Source organism: Sarcophilus harrisii, chromosome 4 (genome assembly GCF_902635505.1).
Source record: "Sarcophilus harrisii chromosome 4, mSarHar1.11, whole genome shotgun sequence".
NCBI lineage: Eukaryota > Metazoa > Chordata > Mammalia > Dasyuromorphia > Dasyuridae > Sarcophilus > Sarcophilus harrisii.
The window spans coordinates 156,395,662-156,418,463 of NC_045429.1; the positions used below are offsets into that span (position 1 = coordinate 156,395,662).

Below are 22,802 nucleotides of genomic sequence, written 5' to 3' on the forward strand. Positions count from 1 at the left end.
AGGGATTACTGAGTCCAATTGCCCCATTTCACAATTGAATAAACTGGGTCTAAAAGAAGTTAAGGGATATCCTCAAGCCACACAGCTAGTGTCTGAGGTGGGATTTAAATCCAAGTCTTCTTGAGTCCAGGTTTAATATCTTATCCATTATATCATATTGCCTCATCTTAAGAAGCAAGCATGTTCCATGTATCAGTACTATATAGAAAGGCCAATAAAATGTTATTTTTAAAATCAACCTTTGCTTTCAATGAGAAGCTTACGATGAGAAAAAAAAAAATGAAATTTCCTCAAAATTTCTTCCATCTTCTCTTTCTCTCCTCCTTTTTAACTTTGGCCTCAGATCACTGTCCATCTATACTATCTATCCCAACCATACAATGAGGTCTAGATATGAAATTAATAAATTAAATTAGGGATTGAGGTCTAGTGGCAGGTTTGGGATACAGGGGGTCAAACAGAGCTCCCCTGCAACCCCCTTGGATTCGGCGCAAGGATACGGAGTTAAATGAGGTCTAGTGGCGGGGTGAGGGTTCCCTATAAAAGAATTTATAGGCCTGAAAAGCTAGATTGATAAAAGAGGTTTATTATGGGCTTTGGAAGTAAGGTTTAAGGTATAGTTAAGGAAATAGGTAAGGATAAAGAGATAAGAGGACACTGGAAACAGGATTCCAGAGGACAGAGATCCCTGGGACACCAGGCTGGCATGTTTGGGACCTCTGAAAAGAGGTGATTTTAGTTTGGCTCTTTTATAATGAGAGATTTAGCTAAAGGGGCTTGTGGGTGGAGTCCCAGCTCGGCTCAGGTCTGGGTTGGGCTGGGACAGGCCCGGATCTTCTATTGGAATTCAAAAGGACCAGGATTTGTGAATCAAAAGGTCCCAACTTCCTGGACTGATAATGCATCAACTAAGAGGGTTTGGGAATCAGAAAGACAGGAATAAATCAATTCTTAAAGGGACCACAACCCGCATCATATACAAAATATTAGGCAACCTTTAGAGAGTGCCTATCTAAATGGATGTTGAAATTTGGGCAATAAGTAGAATTTAGTAACTTGGCCTTTGCTTTTAATACAAAACTCCTTTGAGTGATTATAGACTTCTTCCAGGAGACTTAAATGTCTTGGGGGCTTGATACAATCAACATAATGATATTCACAAATAGGAACATCTGAAGGATTTCCTCATCCACAGGCACTCTCTCTACTTGTACAATGCTCTGGATCTCCTCCATCACAAGAGTGATTATTTCTGTTTAATGTCTCCTCGGATTTTTGTAAGTCATTGAACAGGTTTTTCCTCTGTTCTATCTTTCAAGGAATCTTGTTAATCTTGATGTATAAATAAAAAAGCATTTTCTAGTTAAAAGAGTTTGGAAGGTAATGTTCTGTTCTATCAAATCAAATTCTTTTTTATAAACCCCAAACGATACAGAACAATTTTATATTTTCTACATGGCCCCATATATCAAAGTTTATTTTTAATTTACATTTTTAAAAAACTATCTCAACACTTAATCCTGTATTTTCCTGTTGTGACTCTTAAGATCCCCTTCCTGAGTGTAACAGGAATTACTGCCTTCCTGAGTTATCTGTCCTTCATTCTCAGAGGACCCTGATATCAGGAAGGTGATATCATGACTTGCAAATGAATTAAGACTTAAGTTTGGAAGAGTTATGCAAAAGTCACCAGCCTCATTTTTTCCTTTGGAACTATCTGGGTCTAGAATGACTAGAGATGGCTAACAAGCAGAAAGGAAAGATCATGGGCATTAACTGGTAGCCTTATGGGCAGCACTAATCAATTAAGGAACAAAAATGCTACCTACAGTATTAAAAGAATTGATATTTTCAACCTCTCAATTCTTTTTGCTCACTCCATGTTCTGTGATGGAAAATAGTGTCATTCTATTGTTTCTTCTATCTGCTCCTGAGTACATATCATTTGTTAGATTGTCCTCCCCTGATATTTTCATTAAAATGAATGTGCTTTTCATAAATTCTCAAAATGTAGTCTCTCTTTGGAGTTAAATCTAAATGTCACTGTTAATTTAAGTTTTAAGTGCTTAAATAGTTACACGAACAATAACTGATATATGGTGCTTTAGGGTTCACAAAACTCTTTAACCACAACTTCGTGAAATTAGATAATTTAAATTATATTACTTCTGTTTTATAGAAAGGCATACTGAGTCTCAGAGAAGTTAAGTGACTTGCTCAAGATCACAGAGTTTCAGTGTTGGGATTGAAGCCCAGATTTTCTGATTCTAAGTTCAGTTATCTTTTCACTGCAACGTGCTTTTGCTTACTTTATAAATATCAGGAAATTTGTAAATTAATATTAATAGATTCACAAGTACTTAGGATACTAGATTCTATTATTGCCAGTGCTATTCTCTACCCATAAGAATCTTAGATTTGCACCACTTTTTTTTGGACCATACAATGTCTTATAATAAATTGTCCCAGTAATGCATGATCTAATTGAGTTGCTATGAAGAGACAATAGGGGAAAGAGTGTTTAAGGATTTTAGAAATTTTAGAATTTTAGTAAAATATACTGCCAAGAGAACATGGTACTGGAAATAGTGTTAGACTGCAATCAGGAAGAAGCCTGCTTCAAATCTTGCCTCTGATCCTTTCTGAACCACAGGCAAGTCAGTAAACCTTTCTGACCTTCAGTTTCCTTATCTGGAAATAAATGAGTTATGCATTCATAAAAAATAAATTCTATAATGATGATAAAGATGATAACTGGGTTTTGAATGCTATTTAGGAATATTCTTAAATCCAGCTAGCCCAAAAGTGACCAATGTAGTAAGAGATTATAATGTTCTGTTTTGGTTTCCTTGGGGTCTCTGGGAGCAGTCTTCGTTTCAGTTCAATAATCACCAGAAGAGTAGCCAGGGGTTAAAGTCCAAATCCTTTATTATTTCTTTGCCTGATGCTGGGCAGCTTTCTGGAAAGCCTTTCAGTCTGGCCTTGGTCTTAGTGGGGGAAGTGCAGGAGGCAAGGTCAGCCACCAGGAGCTTGACTGAAGGTGAAATGAATTTCTGTCTCTTTGGCTCCAAGAGCTTCTAGTGTGCTTGTCCTCTGTGGCTCTGGGAGCTTCCTCTGTGGCTCTCAGTCCCTGCTTATATGTTCCACACTGAGTGTACATCAATCATTATATCACTAGGAAACCATTATTTGTTGTAGGATTAAATCAATCATACTGAACCATGCTAAACCAGATAACTATTGTCTCTATCAATTCCACTTAGTACTTTGTAAGCATTCTTTGTTTCAAGTTCAGATTTCTGGCCCATAACAAGAGATGACTATCATGGCACTGTAAGAAACAACAACACAGTCCCAGGTAGAGAAGTTGTATAAGATGTTTCATGACCATCTAGTGTTCTCTCCAGTGCATTTTCTCTAAATCACTTCACTCATACACAGAGAGACAGAGAAAGAGACAGAGAGAGAAACACAGAGACAGAGACTGAGACAAAGACAGAGGCAGAAAGACAGAGATAGACAGAAAGACTGAGAAAGGGGGGGAAGACACACAGAGAAACAGAGACAAAGGGGAGAAGAGAGAGAGACACAGAGAGACAGACATGAAGAAAGGAAGGGAACAATTACTTCTGACACAAGCATATCAGAGAGAACATGTAAGGGCATAGCTATCATTGACCTTCTAATATCTTAGGATTAATACCTGCCCTTTGATGTATGTGGGACATAAAAACTCCAGTAGTTTGTAGTACTGTACAATACAACTGGTTTTGCCCAAGGACACACATAGAAGAACTAAATTCAAGGGCTGCTGCCCAGAAACCCAGACTTCCCAGAACTGTGTTCTTCTGGCAGACTATCTACTCTCTCTCCTTCCCCAAATATTGTGTCATGTGTCACAGTATACGGGCCAGTCTAATACCAGTTTTCTATACTTTTATAAGCTACCTAAAAATTAACTTAGGGGGAAAGAGATGATTTCTTTAAGATTAAGAACAATTGCTGTTTTTTTCTGATTGTTAACACTAGGGGTGAGGGAAAGTCCATCATTAAATTTTCATTGTGAGCATTTATACCACAGAAATTAGGTAATTACTACAAATCAGGGTTTGCTTTGTCTAGACTTAGAAAAGTGTTAATAATGCAGATTAACTTAAAAGTATGTGAGTGTATGTATTCTTCCCCCCTTTCTTTTTCCCCTTTCTCTCTCTCCCAGCCAGACTGTCATATTGTAAAACATTTACCAGCATTCCCTTGTATTGCTCTGTAAACATTCAGGAGGAGTGCAAAAGATTCAGTAAATGAAATCAATGCCAGGTTAATAATAACAAAAATAACTGGCATTTATTTAGCATTTTAAGGTTTTCAAAGTAATTTACATCATCTCCTTTGAGCCTTATAATACCCCTAAGTTTATACCTTCCCACTTCAAATGAGGCAGACACCTCATTTGAACATCTTACAAATTCCTTCATCACTTTAATAGGTCACATGTTACCTTGTATGATTTGTCTAAGCCCTCCTGTAAATTCTCCACAGAGAGTGTGTACCCCACCATGTTGGGGCTTTCCTGTTTGGGGCATAAAAGAAGCACAGTCTACTGATTATATTTAAATAGGAACATTTTCTCTTCTGGTCATACATTTCTCTGCTATCCTTTTACACTATGTCTATGTAAATTCTTCATTGGTTATATGTCCATGCAATGGCTACCATATTTCTTCATTGCCCTTTGAATGATTTTTTACTTAATTCTTTTGAAATTATAGTAATCCAGGCTTCATTCACAATCATATGACATCTATCACTAGAAAATAAATGTTAAAAAGGCTTATTTGTTTCAGGGAGATGATTAACACCTTGTTAAAATACACAACTATATTCCAAATTAAATTCAACTTACCTTCCCTGGCCTACTCAACTCTAGGTTGAATTCACTGTCTATTTGGGGTATCTGTTCACAATTTACATCCTGCTGGACCTGTTTTATGGGATGTCCATTGAAATGGCTATCATGGTCTGGACAACAGGCATGCTTCGTCTACTTGGATTTCTATGTAAATTTCTATTAATTTTCCCATTTCCTATTTTTGCTATCATTAGCTTGTTTAAATAGTTGGAATTATTAATTACAAGTCATATTACCTTATTTTTATTCTACTTTGAATAATTAGCTCATATTCTGATTATGTAACTGATTTGGAAATTGCATTGTTAATAATTTTCTATTTGTTAAGATAGAATCAATTTCACTTTAAAAATGTTATTCAATATTACATCCAGAACTTCCTAACTCTCTTCTTAAAGAAAGTATTAATGAAATAAGGATACAAGGTATTTGTATAGTCTACTAGCATTTGAAATGTTTAATTTCTTAATTGTGTGCCATATATTGCAATATTTTTTCCACTATCTTTCCTTATGTGCATTTGCCCTGAGTATTAAAATATACTGATTTAATTCAGAGTATCTTATTTATTTTTTTGCAAGGCAATTGGGGTTAAATGACTTGTCCAGGGTCACATAGCTAGTAATTGTCTGAGGCCGAATTTGAACTCAGGTTCTTCTGATTTGAAGGCCAGTGCTCTCTGTCAAACCATCTAACTGCCCCATATCTTAAATTCGTAATAGACTTTCTCTACCTTTTCATCCTTTATAATGGATGTTGATATATAAGCTACAATTATTTTCATGATAATATTTTTACAAATGCTCAGCATAAGCATTGCCATAGAAGATGAGCAAGTGTCAAAATTATCTCTCTGATAGCCTTCGCATGAAGGATAAAACCAATCCTGCCAATTCATTTATTTGATTTTCCACTGAAAGACTGTAAATTGCAAATTCCCTTTTTGTCCTGGTTTCATTTATAGAATGAATGTTAATGTTGATATAAGTCAGCCCTTCAGTAACATCCAGCAGTCAAAGATCTTACATTTAGGATAACAGCAATTAAGCTAATGTTAATCCTTTAATCATTAGCATTTCTATATATTCTTGACAAAGTCCATCAGCAAAAGAAAGAGAAATTTCATTTAAAATAACTGTATGAAAATAAAATATTTGGGGCTGCTAAGACCAACCCAAAACTATATAAACACAATTACAAAACACTTCTCACACAAATAAAGTCAGATCTAAACTACTGGAAAAATATCAATTGTTCATGGATATAGACTTAGCTAATAAAAATGACAATTCTGCCTAAATTTGTCTACTTGTTCAAAGCCATACTAATCATATTTTATAGAATTAGAAATTATTTTATAGAACTAGAAAAAATAATAACAAAATTAATCTGGAAGAACAAAAGGTCAAGAATATCAAAGGAATTAATGAAAAAAAATACAAAGGATGGTGGCTTAGCAATACCAAACCTAAAACTATATTAAATTAAAAATCAACAGTCATGAAAATCGTTTGGTACTGGTGAAGAAATAGAGTGGTGGATCAGCGGAATAGATTAGACACACACGACACAAGATACACATGGGCTATAGTAATGTAGTATACAAACCCCAGCTTCTGGAATAAGAATTCATTTAGACCAAAAAATCTGGTGGTAGATTTTTTCCCAATTTGTGCTTCCCTTTTAACTTGTTTCTGTTGGTTTTGTGCAAAACCTTTTCAATTTAATGTAATCAAAGTTGTCCATTTTGTCTTTCATAATGTTCTCTAGTTTTTCTTTAGTTATAAACTCCTGACTTCTCCAAAGATGATAGGTAAATTATCCCTTCTTCACCTAATTTGTTTATGGTATCATCCTTTATGCCCAGATCATGTACCTGTTTTGACCTTATTCTGATATGGGGGTGTGAGATGTAAGTCTATGCCAAATTTATGACATATTTTACAGTTTTCCCAGCAATTTTTAAAGATTTTTTGGTCTAAGTGAATAACCATTTATCAATTGAATAATGGCTTGAATTCTTATAAATTTGAGTCAATTCTCTCTATATTTTAGAAATGAGGCCTTTATCAGAACCCTTAAATGTAAAAATGTTTTCCCAGTTTATTGCTTCCTTTCTAATCTTGTCTGCATTAGTTTTTTCTGTACAAAAACTTTTTATATGTTCACTTCTTTTCTGTTTTTTTTTTCTCTCCCACGGTTTTTCCCTTTTATTCTGATTTTTCTCTTCCAACATGATTCATAAAGCAATGTCTATTAAAAATAAATAAATTTTAAAAACAAACTAGAAAAAATAAATATTAAAGTACTGATACTAAATTACCATCAAATGCTACATATAAAATCACAACACAAACTAAAATGATGTTTAGAAGAAAAGTAAAAATCTGAAGTCACACGAAACTATATATTATTAGAGTTACAGCTGAAAACAAAATATGAATTCACAAAATATGAATTTTAAGAAAGCACCACATGTTAATTGAATAGTTTGAAAGTTAGATACTGAGGTATTAGCATGATCTTTAACCTATAGAAAATGGAGATTTTGCTTACTTTTTAGGTAAGGCTTCTAAAGATGTTAAAACAAGCTGTTTCTCCAAAGCTGCGCTCAATTTGAGGCGATCTTTTATAACCTGTGGGAGTTGTGGCTGGCATCTGGATTTTAATACTGTAGAACAACATGTTCCACTCATCCAAGGGGGTCGAACTTTAAATAACTCTCCTGAAAAATAAATATCAACAGTTTGTAGGTTTCTTTAAAGACATGTAAATAGAAATAAAAGCATCAAAATTAAAACAGAAACTAGGAGTAATAACCCAAATGAAAATAACTTGGGTTTTATTTGTACTTGGTATTACAACTGAAAGTACCTTGTGATTTTAGCCAGAAACCAACAATGATAAGAAAATAAGCATTTCTCATATTTGAAGAATAATTTATATGCTTCTCCTTCCTTCTTATTGAATTTAAGCCTTTCCTTTTTTATTAGCCTCCATATAGAGATGAAAAGGAGATATTCCTTTTAAATCTTAAATACAAGTTAATCTTGCCACTTATTTTGTGAATCCCAGAAATATGAAACTTAAGCTACAAATGTGACTGGTCATAGTTCATTTTCTTTCCTATACTCTCTCTAATTTACCCATTCTTTGCCACATAGAAATTCATTAATTTAGAATCTGAAAGGACCTCAGAGATCATTTAGTCCAAGGCTACAGATGAGGACATTTGAGGCTCTTGAAGAGAATGTAACTTGCCCAAAGTCACACATGGAAAGTGTTACAATTTGAAACTAAAGAACTTCTACCTTCAGAATCCATTTTTTCTTTCTCTTTTTCTTCTTTCTCTTTCTTTTCTCCTTCCCTCCCTTTCTCCCTTCCTTCCTTCCTTTTCATAATTTCCATTTTTTACTCCATTTCTCATCTTTCATCATATTCACTATATTCCTTCATCTTGTTTTTCAACTAGATACCAATCAAAGTGATCTGAGTTGAGCTTGTATAAAACCTTTTATCGGAAATATTATGTGATAGTACAGGAAGAAAACAGACCAATACAATTATCAACAATTATAATAATTGACAAGAAGAATAACTGACATTTATATAATACTTTAAAGTGTGAAAAGTGCTTTACATATACTTTCATCATCTTACAACTCTACAAAGTAGATGCACTAAAGATATCTTCACTTTGAAGATGAAGTGATAGATTGTTACAAGTTAAGTTCCTTGTCCATGGAAAATAGAATTAATGCCAGAAGTAATATGTGAATTGTGGTCTTCCTAATACCTAATGAAGACTTCAAATTTTGAGGGAAAAAAATAGACTATTCTTTGCTTCTACTTGCCATTATAGTTTTTTGTACTTAAAAAATAATTTGTCTTAGAAGATATTCATATAGACGTAACTCAGTTTTTGTTCTACTTGGGTAATTGCTAATGAAACAAATCACAAAACCTTTTTTTTAACCTAAATAAAGAGAGATACATGCTATAATGAAAATAAGGCTGCAGTTAGAGTTATCAGATCTGATTTTGAGATCCAATTCTGGTTTTTTGCTAACTATGGAAAGTGGGGCAAATATTAAGCTCTGAAAGTCTCATTTTCTTTTTATCTATAAAATGAAGAGACAAGATAACCTCTAAAGTCCTTTCTAGCTTTAGACATATCTGATTTTTAAAAACAAGTGAAAATTGAAGCAATTTCCTGGATGAGCCAATCCTCTACCCTTAGTTGAAAGCAAAATTATGATCTGTATGTATTAGTGGTTGAAAAATGCCTGTATGACAAATATAAGTCAATGAATTAATTAAGTTCCACCTCTTCAAAAAATCCTTTGCATAACAAGATTTCTAAACAACTAATGACCTTCTTCACTTCAAGCACTATTTGAACATGTCCCAAACCCTAAGTACAATAAAATAATCTGGACAAGCTATTAAGAGTTCTTTGCAAAAGTAATTAAACTTCATCTAGACTAACCATTCACATTCACTTCCAGTATAGGCCCAATCAAAAATTATTTTCCCCACTTTGGAACATTATGGATTCTGAAGTATTACTAACTTCTATGGAATGCTAATTTCTCCCAAATAATTTTTCTTAGGTGTCTTTCTCTTTGCCTTTCTTCTTGTTCTTCATTTTCTGATTTGGGTTCATTGAGAGTCCCGTAGATGGCAGAAGCTTCCCTTGGGGTTAGCCAATCCAAAGTGGCAACACAGGCGATGTAATGACGTTTCCAAGCACCATACTCATTATCTGAGGGATCATAAGGGAGAAACCATCCAAACCGGATGCACTTCGGCCTCCACAAACAATCCTTCAAACAAAGAAATACATGGAAAAGAAAGACTGTCAACTTTTTTCCTTCAACACTAGTTTCCAGATATTTTTAAGACTCAGGGAATTGTTTCCATTACAGTTAAAGTTCCTACATAGGTAACATACTAAGGAAGCTTTAAGCTTCCCATTATTTCATGATTCGATACATTTCGGAGCACAGATAAAAGACTCCACTCTCTGGGATAAGAAGCAAACCTTGTTTAGTCTGCCATCTGTGGTAGAACCATAGTGCTAATCTTCATCTCCATCCCCCTCACTTAAGTTCCCTTCCTGGAGTATTTTATTCTCCTGACCCTAGAATTTAAGGAACATTTAAAAATGCCTTCAATTGAGAGATCAAATTAAATCATTGTGAATAGTTTCCCTTCATCCATCCTAGGGTTGGTTAGATTGTTTTCTGAGGGTCTTATTACAGACCTTCCTTTAAAAGTATACCTATTTTAAATGGGGAAAAAAAGTTGATTAAAAAAAAAGTTTGCCTTTATCACAGTGTAACACTTGTTTCCCTAGGCTCTCCTCTACAAACTATAGATTCTGTTATTGTATTGTTAGGAGTTTAATGGAATATTGCAGAAAGAGCAGTTTGGGCTGGCAGTTTAGAATGAAAGTTAATGAATTCATTCTAAAAGCTGCTTTTTTCTCAGGAGTTGGAGAGAATGTATATTTTTTCATCTTTGATTACAAGAAACTATAAGCTAAACTATAAAGAAAACAAAGAAATTGAGGAAAACTGTTTTTCTTGTAAATACTGTTGACTATTTTATAGTCATATAACATAAAAATTCTCTGACAAGTCTGGGAAGAATTGTCAGTTACAGTGCATTCTAGAGGACATGCTACCTAGGAGAGAAGAAATAAAAAGGACCAATATAATTTAATTCCTGAGAGGGTGAACTTAACTTTCATCTTGAGGAAAAATATGAAGAATACACTTGAGGGACTTTAATTAAATGAAATGAATGATGGAATTATGGTACCAAAACTAAAGAAAGTCAAATCTAAAACTGAAGGTTTGAGGAAACTGGCTAAAATCTTTCCCACTGTCAAAATATGGTACATAATTATATTCTTTATTTCATTTGTTAATAAATTATATATTCAATAACTTTGATATTCATTTAATCATAGAAAATTAAGAATTTTAACATGTAAGTTTAAATCACAAATTTATGTTGACATATGACTAACTACAAAGAGTTGGATGTGTCTAAACAACAAATGATACTATTGGGAAAGAAGGCTTCTATAACTCAATATATCAATATTTACATGGAGAAGAGGATCAAGCCAATCAATTAATTATTGAGAAAGATCACAAATTTATTAATTCTTAATTAGATAAACTACATATTTTGATTATCCTAATGCTTAAAATAAAAAAAGCAAAACAATATGGGAACATGTCAGGTATCAAGCTGAGGGACAACCTAGATATAAAGTATGATTTAGCCTATAATACTAAATAAAATAAATGTTTTGAAAATTGAAAGAAAAAAGGAAATAAGGACACAACAGAGTAGAAACAGGAGTTATGATGGAAGACATCATAGTTTTCTTAGCTTCTGCTAAGTTCAAGAACTTGATAAAGCAACTCAAATGAGCTAGAATTACACTTCTCAACAGATGTCAGCCAGGTAGAAATCAGTGGAAAGATCACTGCTACCAAGCCATTTGAGCTTTACCCAAAACAAATAAGTTTAAACTGCATGATAACATAACATGCACACAATAAAATGTAGAAAAATGGAGTAGAAATAATACTGAAGGGAATCATGAAGGGAAATTCTAGGAGGAAAAGATGCCATCTATTTTTTGAAAAGTATTCTGAGTAATTACAGTTAATATTTAATTAGTCGACTGACTTGAATAGTTCATAAATGTTAATTTTGATGGTGGGAAGGGGGAAGTGCATCCAGGTTTATGACTTCTTTGGTATAAGGAAATTCCAGTATTAAAATTTCCTCCACTAATTTAAATGAGCAAATTGGTTGCTTGGGAATACTAATAGGCTATTGTGAGTGACTCATTGAAAGCCAAAGAATAGAGGAAGGATTGAATTCAGATCTTCCTGATCTTAAGGTCAGTTCTCTATCCACTATGCAACATGGTCTTGCTTACTCTACTTACAAAGTAAAATACTATGCTGAGGAGTGGAATTTCAAAATTATTTCCCTTACTCTGTCCCTTACTAAAAGTGTGAGTTTTGGCAGTTTGCTTAACCTGGCTTTAGTTTCCTAGATATAAAAAGAGAGCAGTGGAATAGATAACCTTTGAGGTCCCTTTGAGATTTAAGTTATGATCCTATAAACGAGTACAAGTTTAAAAACAGTTTTGTTTCTCAAAACTTTATCACAATGCTTAAGGATCAAAAACCAAGATTTTTTAGAAGACAGACTTCATCAAGCTGCCCTTACAGATGTGTTTGGATTTTGTGACAAAGAATTGACAATCCATAGACCTGTTCAGTTAAAAACTTCCAAGGCCAGTTAACTTGTGCAGCTGCACACAAATCCATAGGATTCAGGAAGGAGAAGATGTACAAAGAAATGAAACGTGGTAATACTGTACAGAAATCCACTTTGGCCACTGGAATCTTCTCAGAAAACTCATCTTTGACAAACCTATAAAAAAGACACAGGATTTAGTCCTTAGCACTGATATTAAAACTTAACTCTAAGGCTCAAACTACTTTTCTTACACTGTCTTTCTACTTGAGGACTTATAAAATCTTTAAAAATAAAAATTCTACATAAATAAAATATAACCAACTTTTAATTTTCCACATGACATCAAGGATAATTTTTAAAATAATATTTCCTCTAATGAATATTGTCATAAGGAAGAGGTATTGATTAAATCAATCAATCAGTTACCCCCATCCCACTTTCCCCTGCCAATTGGGATGAGAATATTGAGGCAATAAATCAGAGATATCCCTGAAGTCAGGAAAACCTGAGCTCAAATCTGATCTCAGACACTTTAACAATCCCTAACTGTGTGATCCTGGGCAAGTCACTTAACCTCAATTGCCTCAGCAAAAAACAAATCAATAAATGAATGGATAAATGGATGAATGAATATGTAATTTGGAGAAATAAACTAAGTATAATCAAAGTCTAGATGAGATACTCTCTATCTAAAAGTCCTTAAAAGCCTCTGGATGAAATGCAGATACACTATCCAGGCAGCTTATCTGGATTGGTTTAGGACACTCAGTCACATCTGATTTACACACACACACACATACTTGCAAGCCAATTAGGAATTCATTTAGGCAATGGAGTATGTATAGAAACTTAGTAGTAGAAACTGGCGTAGCTTCCTCCACTGGAATCCTTTGGGAGGCAGAGTAAGAAAAGTCTCCATTTCTTTCTCCCTACTTTTTTTCCCTTGACTTAAGAACAACCTTATAAACTTTGAAAAGTTGCAAAACTGTCATAGTTCTAGCAGCATCCCCACAACAGGTGAGACCCTGTCTGCTTTGAGAGCCAGGAAAAAATAGAGACAATGAGTAAAAGCATTTTCAAATTTCTTCAAGGAACACAGAAAAAAACAATACTATGCTCAAGGAAAACTTCCTAAGTACCCCACAAAGGGAGATGTGTTTTTTAACCATGAGCCTCTTTTCCCCTGGACTTTATTTATACTGTTGGGAGAATATGTCCCACAGAATTTGGAGGTGATGTTCTGTATCAACTATTCTTACTATTCCATCTTAGTATGGACCTCTAATTAAAAGTGGCTGAATAACTGACATAAATCCATAACTGTTGGAAGAAGAATAGCAAATTCTTGTGAACTATAGCATTAGATGATACTTCTAGATCCTCAAGGCTTCCACTAGAACTCTGAGGAAAGAGGTAACTACCATCTATGGGAACAAAATCAGCCAAAGTGAGTGTAGGATGGATAAGTCCCAAGCGTGTACTATACTTCATTTTTCAACTCTTTATGATTAATATTCTAATGAAAAAAGGCAGTAAAAGAGGAAAAATGAAAGGTCTTAAACTTTCTTTATTTCAATACTTTCATATTTTCCATTCATCACTATTCTCTTTCTTGATACCCCTTTCCAATGGGGAAAAAGAAATGGCAAATAATTCTTTCCTTCTCTCTTTCCCAAAAATAATGATGCATTCTGCTCTTTCTGTGGATGTTTTTGTTTTATATTAGGTTGAAGCAAGGGATTGACAGAATGTTTCTTTATACTTCAGCTGCTACTTGCATGTAACATTTTTTTTTTCATTTCTATAGGACTGGAAATGAAATATTTACTGCCTCTGATAAAAGTTTAAGATAAAATTTCTTCTTTCTGAAGCCAGATTTCCCACTTATCCTCTAACATAGAGGTTTTTAACTTTTTTTTAATGTCATATACAGAATAATGTTTTTGAAAGCACAAAGTAAAATAAGAGTACAAAGGAAAGCAACTATATCGAAATGCAGCTTTTTTTTTCCAAAAAAAAGTTCATGAGATCCCTGGTTAAGAACATCTACCACAACACAGTATTTACCAGCTTGTACTCGTACTGACTAATCAGTCTCTAATGACCCAGTTAGCAATTTCTATTTGAGCCATCACAAATACTGAAAGCTCTTGTTTGAATCAGAAAGTACCTCAGTTTATTATCTCTTTTTCTGTGGTTCAATGCATCCATGCTTTGAATCAGAGAATTTTCTAAATTTGCTCATGGGTACTTTCTAGTTCTTTACTTAGTCTCTAACCTATAGCTTTATTTTCTGACTCCTGCTTTTCAATCCAGACTTATCTTGATTTGATTTTTCTATTCTTGGCTCCTACTATTACGTTTATAAATCTTAGCATGCTGGCTATTACAAGAATAAACAAACTTTTCATCCATATCAATAATAGCAGTTTATATTTATGTAGCCAATAGTGCCCTGTGAAATGTGGATTATTCCCTGTAGGGGAAGGAAAGGTGCAGTGACTACATTTGCCTCCCCCCTCCCCCCAACTGCAAAAATCCCACTGAATAATCTTATTACTCTTTCTTCTTTGTTTAGTAATAAAATGTCTGTGGAGAAGTCGTGGAGGCAGAAGAGAAAAGAATAGGAAATAAAAGAGTCAATACAATATCAATTCCTGAGTAATCAACAATTCCCTACAACTTCCCCCATTCAACAAACATTTGCCAAGGATTACATTGCAGGGGTCCTCAAACTTTTTAAATAGGGGGCCAGTTCACTGTCCCTAAGACTGCTGGAGGGCCGGACTATAATAAAAACAAAAACTTTGTTTTGTGGGCCTTTAAATAAATAACACCTTTTAGGTAGGTCTACAAGATCAAAAGTATTTTCATAATACTACTTAACATTTCAATTTCTAATAGGTAAATATTGATTGCTACAATGATCCACATAAAAGCTATTTGGGAGGTCCTCAGTAATTTTTAAAAGAGTAAAAGGATACTAAGAACAAAACGTTTGAGAACTGCTATTCTAAGGCATTATGCAGAAAGCAAAAATAAATAAGACACAATCCCTGTCCTTCTGGGTACAAGTAATATTCTTTAATGTCTCCAAAAAAAAAGTCATTTATTTCTTAGTAAATGAAATAAACAGGTGACGCTTTCTCCATAAGTCTATGAGACTAGGCCTAAGTCAGGTGGTCCCTATTCTCAGAGGTCTGCAGAGCAGGAAGATCAAATCTTAGCCCTGGGTTACACAGGAAGTCAGTCACATGATCTCTAGGCCTAGGGTCTCTAAAAGTTAAGACCCTAGGTCAGTGATGGGAAATGACAGGAAATGAGGTGACTCACAGGAAGCAAACAACATTGGTCATGATTAGTTACTTCTTCCTTTTAGTCTATCCAGTGAAAAGGCTTGGGGCTTCTGCTATTTAACCAGGTGATCTGCTTCCAGCTTGTCAGGTCTAGGAGCACATGAGATGTCTCCCAGGTGTGTCTGGGCCTCTCCCTGCAGGGACTAAATAAATGCTTTCTCTTTGGACTTGAAGATGTTTTTGGATTAGTTAATCTGGGAAAGGGGTCTAGCACATTAGCAGATAGAAAATGACAAGTTACTAGGAGTCATTTCAGAATCAGCTTCTAATTGGAACATATGTCAACATCAACACTAAATTAGAAAAACAAGACAAAAACAAGATGATATTGGGTTTGATTTCGTCAGAAATCCAAGTTATATCAAATCCCTGAGGCTAAATTTTCTCTGTAAAACAATTTGTGGCCCATGGCTTTGACACTCAGCCTTATGTTGTCTTTCCCCTGCCATGTGGTATCTTTCAAACACCACCATGCTTCTCAACTCCACTTTTCCTCCTTACGGCTAATTCTTTTAGGGTGCTAAGTCCCTTTCAGCATGTAGCCTGCCAGCTAAGGACATGCTTATCCGATCTCATGGAATGTTTCCTTTCTACTGGGTAATTGTTACGTTCCACTGAGGAACTTGTCTTTCATATGCTCTCCCACTCTATTTCATGTTTATCATTCCTGGTGTCTATTGTGTCCCATCATTTTGTCTGTAATCTCTTGCCTAAATAAACCTCCCTTCTGCCAAAGAGAATGGCCATTATGAATTCTTCCTAATGAAACTGATTGAAGTTTTCTCAAGTTTATGAAACCAGGCCTAAGTCCCATGATCCCTATACCCAGACCTTGACCCTGGGGTACGAGAAGTTGGTGAAGTTGCAGGAAGTGACATGACCTGTGGGAGGCAGACCACTTTGGTGACTGATGCAGTTAGTAACACAGAAGAGAGTCGAGGTGTGAGAAGCCCCTTCTGGTTGGCGCAGGTTCAGTGTGAAAGAATTCACAAACCCAAAAAGTTTGGCACAAGGGAAGTTTTATGGTTGGCCCTGCAGAAGCCAGCTTAGCTAGGGAGACAGACTTCTGAGTGACAAGGTCCTGGTAGAGAAATAACAAAAGATTTTCACGTAGAAAAGGGTCTTTTCACAGTGGCCCGGAGTCCTGGCAGGCAGCTATGCCAAGGAGGGAGAGTCCTTGACAAGGCATAATCCTGCTTTGGACATTCTGCAAAAATATGAGTTTAAAATTGTGTTTTTTTTATAGGAAATTTGAGACTGAGGTTTCCATTGAATGAGATTCCTTCAATGTTGTCACTACCCCCAAGCCTAGATTTCCAATTGAATGAGACCACTTAAGTTCCAGCTACTAGGAGTGGTCCTGGACTAATTTTCAGCTCACTAGAAGGTATAGCTACTCACCAGGTCCAGAGCTCCAGCTAAATGAGACCACTAAGTAGATAACAGTCCTGGGCTAATCTTAATGAAACCACTTAACTACCCTAAGGATGGGTCCCTGTCAGAGGAGAGTTTCAGGGCTCACTCAAAAGTCAGGAGGACAGTTTCAGGGTTCACCCCCATCAGTGACCATTGGTCAAGGATGATTAGGTCCTTTTAGTCTATCCAATGAGAAGGCTCATGTCTTTTGCTTTTTAGTCCTGGACAAGGTGGAAGCTGGCCAGGTTCCAGGAGCACTTGGAGGAGTTGGGATGGCTCCTTGCAGGGATTAAATAAATGCTTTCTCTTTGCACCTGATGATGTCTCTGATTAGTTAATTTGGGAAAGGGGGTCTAGCACCCATCCTACACATTCCCATGACACCCCCAATCTTTGGTGCCTCCCATCATCTGGTGTCTGTTATCAGCTACGTCAGAACCACCACATATGGACTCATCACAAGTGATGCAGTGAATAGAGTGCTAGATCTGGAATCAGAAGATCTGAGTTCAAATCTAGCCTTAGACACAAGCTGTGTGACTCTGGATAAGACATTTAACTGTTTGCCTCAGTTTTATCAACTATAAAATAGGGATAATAATGGCACCTGCCCCCTAAAATTGTTGTGGGGATCAAATGAGATATTTGTAAAGCCTGGCACACAGTAAGCAGTATGTAAATGCTAGCTATCATCCTCATGCTCATTCTCATTGATGTAGTCCTGGATAGCTAGGGGAGTATTTGAAAAGAAAGCCTGAAGCACTGAAAGGATTATAATATTCTCTGAAGCAAGCACAGGAGGCACATTTAAGGCCATCTCAGCCTTATGTGAACCTTTTGTTCTTAAATAGGTCTTACATTCAAGTGGATGGGAGGGGGGAGTCTCTCTGTAGAATCCCCCCACCTTTACTTTTCCTATCAGAAAACCAAGTTATGATGTCAGACTTCTGAGGTTATATCCCCTATAAAAGATGGCATAGATAAAGATACTTTCTCCCACCTCTTTCCTTTAACAGCTTCTTCCTCCGCCTGGTTAACTGTTGAGTTCCATTAGGGAACTTATCTCTCCCCTTATTGTTTAAAGTCCTTTCCTTGTTAATTCCTGTATGCTATTCACATAATTAATAGCAAAACTTTGTAACTTGTGATATCTTGCCATGATTGCTCCATGTCCTGAACTTTTATGTAATATTCTTTTTACAGTTTATTGCTCTCTTGAGCACTTTCTGTTTACCACTCCTAGTGTTTATTTTACCTCTTCACTCATCATCTGATATATACTTTGTGAATAATTGACAATGACAGTTTAAGAAGTGTCATGAAATCAAGAACAGCTAAACCAAAGTTTTAAGGCATTCAGGAATCAGTTTCCAAGATAATTAAAAGATTTCAAAAGAATAAGATTATAGAGAGTACTATTACAACTAAAAAGCATTGTAAAAAGACATCAGCAGCTAATGACATATTTCTCCCACTTAATAGTATTTAAAATTTTCTGATTGCATGTAAAGACAGTTTTCAACATTTACTTTTAATAAGATTTTGATCTCCAATTGTTTTACTCCCTCTTCTCTCCCTAAGAGTGCAAGCAGTCTGATATAGGTTAGACATCTACAATCATATTAAAAATATTTCCTCATTAGTTGTGTTGTAGAAGAATCAGATCAAAAGAGAAAATCCATGAAAAAGAAAAACACACCAATAACAAAAGTGAAAATAGTATGCTTCAATTTGTATTCACACTGGATAGTTCTTTCCCAGGATGTGAATAACATTATCCATCATGAGTCTTGGAATTGTCTTAGATCTCATATACTCATTTCTATAAAATCTTTATGAGAATCTTTATGCACAAATAAAGAGTATCTGATTTTTTTTTGAGAACGAACATGTTTTTGCAGAAGATTTTCTATAGACCACCACATCTTTACAGTCACATAATTGAGAGGAGCAAAGAATATATGATTGCCTTTTATCTCCTATTTGTTGATTCAAAAAAAAAAAAGTAGAATTTCACTAGTGAAAATAAAATTGTAGCCTTAAACAGTCTCCTGAAACAAGTCATCCCATGAACATATCAAAAGCTCACAAAATTCCATTGCAGACATAATCACATAGTTTTTTCAATCCTCCATAACATACCAAGCCAGGGATTAAAAAAGAATATGTTTATCAAAGGTTTACCAGCTCCCCTTTGATAGTAAGATTCTGTAGGTGTTCCTATTTGCAGATGACACTGTACTGATTATATCAAGTCCTAGAACACTCATGATATACAAATCACTCAAAAGAGATCATTCTTGCTATCTATAGTGACAAAAAAAAAAAGGCTAATGAAACACATATAGCGCAGGCTATCATGTACCATGGAATAAGCTAAATACTGATTGAGTTCATTCCTCAAAGAGGCAAGAAAAGTACTGGTTTGGGAATTAAGAGGACCTGAGCTCTAGTACCACATCCATTATCATTTGCTACCTGTATAACCTTGGGCAAATCCCTTTATTAAGCGCTGGAGATACAACCTAAAAAATGAAATAGTCCTTGCTCACCAGCAGCTTCATTTTTCAGGAGGTACATGTATATACATTTCTATACACGTACAACATGTATATATGTAATTATATAAAAATAAATACAAGAAAATTTTGAAAAGGGAGGCACTAAGAAATCAGGAAAAGCTTAATGTAGAAGGTGGCATTTGAACTGAGTTTTGAAGGAAGTTTAGGGAGCAGTGAGGAGAAAGTGTCTTTTAGGAATAGACAGCCAGTGACAAAGCATGGAAATAGGAGATGGACTCTCCATCTCCATGGATGAAGGGAAGTATAAAATCCAGTTTGGCTGGACCATAAAATGTGCTAGGGGCAGTAAGGTATAATAAAACTGGAAAATTATTTTGGGGCTAGCTTTTAAAAGGCTTTATCTAGGGGCAGCTAGGTGGTGCAGTGAATAGAGTACCAGCCCTGAAGTCAAGAGGACTTGAGTTCAAATCAGATCTCAGTACTTAATACTTAATACTTCCTAGCTGTGTGACCCTGGGCAAGTCACTTAACCCCAACTGCCTCAAAAAAAAAAAAAAAAAAAAAAAGGCTTTATCTGCCAAGAGTTCTTATTTGAACCTAAAGGTAATAGGGAACCAAGAGGGTTTATTAAGTAGGTGGTGAAGTAGGTAACACAGAAAGACCTGAGCTTTAAGAAATCATTTTTACAGTTTTGTGGAGGAATAAAAGGAGAGACTTGAGGCAAAGAGATCAATCAGGAGGTTATTAGATGGATTAGAATAGTGGCTATGTGAATAGACAGAAGGGGGCTGATATGAGAAAATGTTATTATGGAGGTCAAAGCAAGTAACTTAAAAAGTAAAAGAGTAAAACCTAGGCAGTTAGATATTACAGTGGAACTAAAAAGACAAGAATTCAAATTCAGCTTTGAAAACTTACTAACTAGGTGAATTTGGGCAAGTCTTGACCTGTCTGCCTCACTCACCTCAACTGTAAAACAGGGATAAATAGCACCTATCTCCTGATGTAGTGAGATCCATATCATACCTATTTTCCTGCCTACTACTGGGGTTATAGCAAAGACATTTTCAGTGAGCCTACAAAAAGATAAGGTAATAAGATGGTGCTTATATTTGATTACAAAGAGTGTAATCACCTTTGTGATGATCAAATTATATAATTTTTGCAAGACACTCAGCATGGAACCTGGCATATAGCAGATATATACTAAATACTTATTCCTTTTCCAGGTCCCTCCCTAAAATATACAAGACTACAAAACTTTCTATCTTATTTTCCAAAGGAGAGATCAAAGGTTGAATTAAGATAATTCCAAAGAAGCAAGTTTTTACACCCTTTGTGGCTCAGTAAGGTATGTTTTTGTGTTATAGACAGGAAGAGAGAAACAGACTGAATGTAATTTGATTTATAATATGTACTTCAAATTACATTTATAATATGTACTTAAATTATATATTATTATACATTTTCCTAGACTGACTGCATATTACAAGGGCACATTAAAACATAATGAATCTTTAGCAATAAGCCAAATGCTTTAACCATATAAAACATGCACACATACCAAAAAAAAAAAAAAATCAATACATGAACAGCAGAATGCTATAATAAGAGTGTGGCTCATTACATTTTAATTAACACTAGTAAGTAAGAAAAGCATAAAAATATGACAAAATATAAGGAGACGAACAAAATGTGCATTGCTCATTTATTGTGAGGATAGTTTAGTTTAAATTATTCATGATTATGCTTTGCACTGTGCCACTTTATGCACAATGCGTATTTTGCAAAGATAACAAGACTTAGCAATATGAGACCTGAATCTAGCTCTGTGTTCTTAAATCTCTGATAAGAATTAGAGAAAGACTGCCAAAACTGTAATGAAAATTACTGGGTTGGCAGATTAGCAAGGTGAGTGTTAGAAGAGATTGGGTGGCTTTGACGCAGTTATTTATTTTCCTAGCTGGAGTATGCTTCTGTGTTCCCTCTTTCTGGGTCAGTAATTTTCAAACATTTTAAGGCTGGGCAAGATTCTGCAACTGTTTTCTTACCTTTCCTGATCCTTAGTGCAGTGTTCATGGAGTAAATCCCTGGGAAGATGACATATGTATAAATTTAATATATTCACTTTGACCATATTTTATTTCAAGGAAGTCCTAGAAATGGTTTGTGGACCCAAAGAGGCCCAAGAACCCACATTGAAAACTATTGCTCTAATCCATGAGGCACAGAAAACTGCAAATATTTTTGCTTTGGAGCTCCTACTTTGCTAGATTTTTAGAATGAATAAGAAAGTTCTTCTCTTTTTTATTTTTATTTTTGGACAAGTGCAATACCTCAAATAGTAGAGGCTACCTATGACAGATGTGTAAATTGATCTATGATCCCCTTTAATATCATTTCACTCATCCCATCTTTTTCATTGAGGTTCAGATGGAAACAGTCCTGAGACAAGTTGTTATGCTGGGTATTATTCTTTCAAAATTTTCTTTGGATTTGTAACAGTCCAAAGAGGTGAATAAAATAATCACTCACTGTAGCCAAATATAAGCATTATCTTGTAAGCTCATCTTTTGTAGGCTCACTGACCATATCTTTGATACAATCCTGGTAGCAGGCAGGAAAACAGGGATGATATGGACCCTCATCCTATTCCTACATTTAAAAAAAAATTCCATTTAGTTTGGAGATTATCAATATTTGGAATGGCAACAATTATTAACAGAAATTGTTCTAATTTTATGGATCAGATTTATGCTCATCATTATAATAATTCAGTCTGATCTGCTTTTAGTAGATTTTTTTTTGTTTGGGTCCTGAAGAATATTTTGAGGTTTTATTTATAGAATAAAAATTTGTCATCTTTGTTTATGAAAGTTAGTGAACTTCTAAGATATAATTCTGATTCTTAAGGCATGTCTTGAAAAGTCTTCAACAGACTTTAATAATAGTCTGTATTGATATATTGTACAGTTTTACCATTTCCTTGAATAATCTATAAAGATTGTTAAATCTGAGCTCCTTAAGGTACCCTTTTTGTAATTTTTGGTGTCAGTGATCTTGAATAGCATCATAACTGTTCCAGTTCCCATGTACATATGTGCATGTGTGTACACATGCATAATTATCATGACTCATTTTTGGACACATCTTTGCCAAAATATTGTTGGATAAATTCTTGTAGATATCACCTATGTAGGGATTTTAATTCCACTCTGGGATTTTATCTGTTTCATAGGCTCCATACAAAAGTAAACCAGTTAACATTTATTTAAATTCAATGGCAAGTAGTTGTCATTAGCC

The 22,802-nt window shown here is 34.9% G+C and overlaps 1 protein-coding gene across 1 annotated transcript in view; it reads right to left on the bottom strand.

Moving 5' to 3' along the window:
- Window positions 1–22,802, bottom strand: part of ECT2L (epithelial cell transforming 2 like) — an 85,153-nt gene that overhangs the window by 45,124 nt on the left and 17,227 nt on the right. Inside the window, exons 3-5 of the mRNA XM_031964194.1 lie at window positions 12,217–12,379; window positions 9,483–9,735; window positions 7,466–7,634 (exon numbers count right to left, since the gene is read on the bottom strand). Coding sequence (XP_031820054.1) covers window positions 7,466–7,634; window positions 9,483–9,735; window positions 12,217–12,379 — 585 coding nt within the window. The remainder of the gene's footprint in view (window positions 1–7,465; window positions 7,635–9,482; window positions 9,736–12,216; window positions 12,380–22,802) is intronic.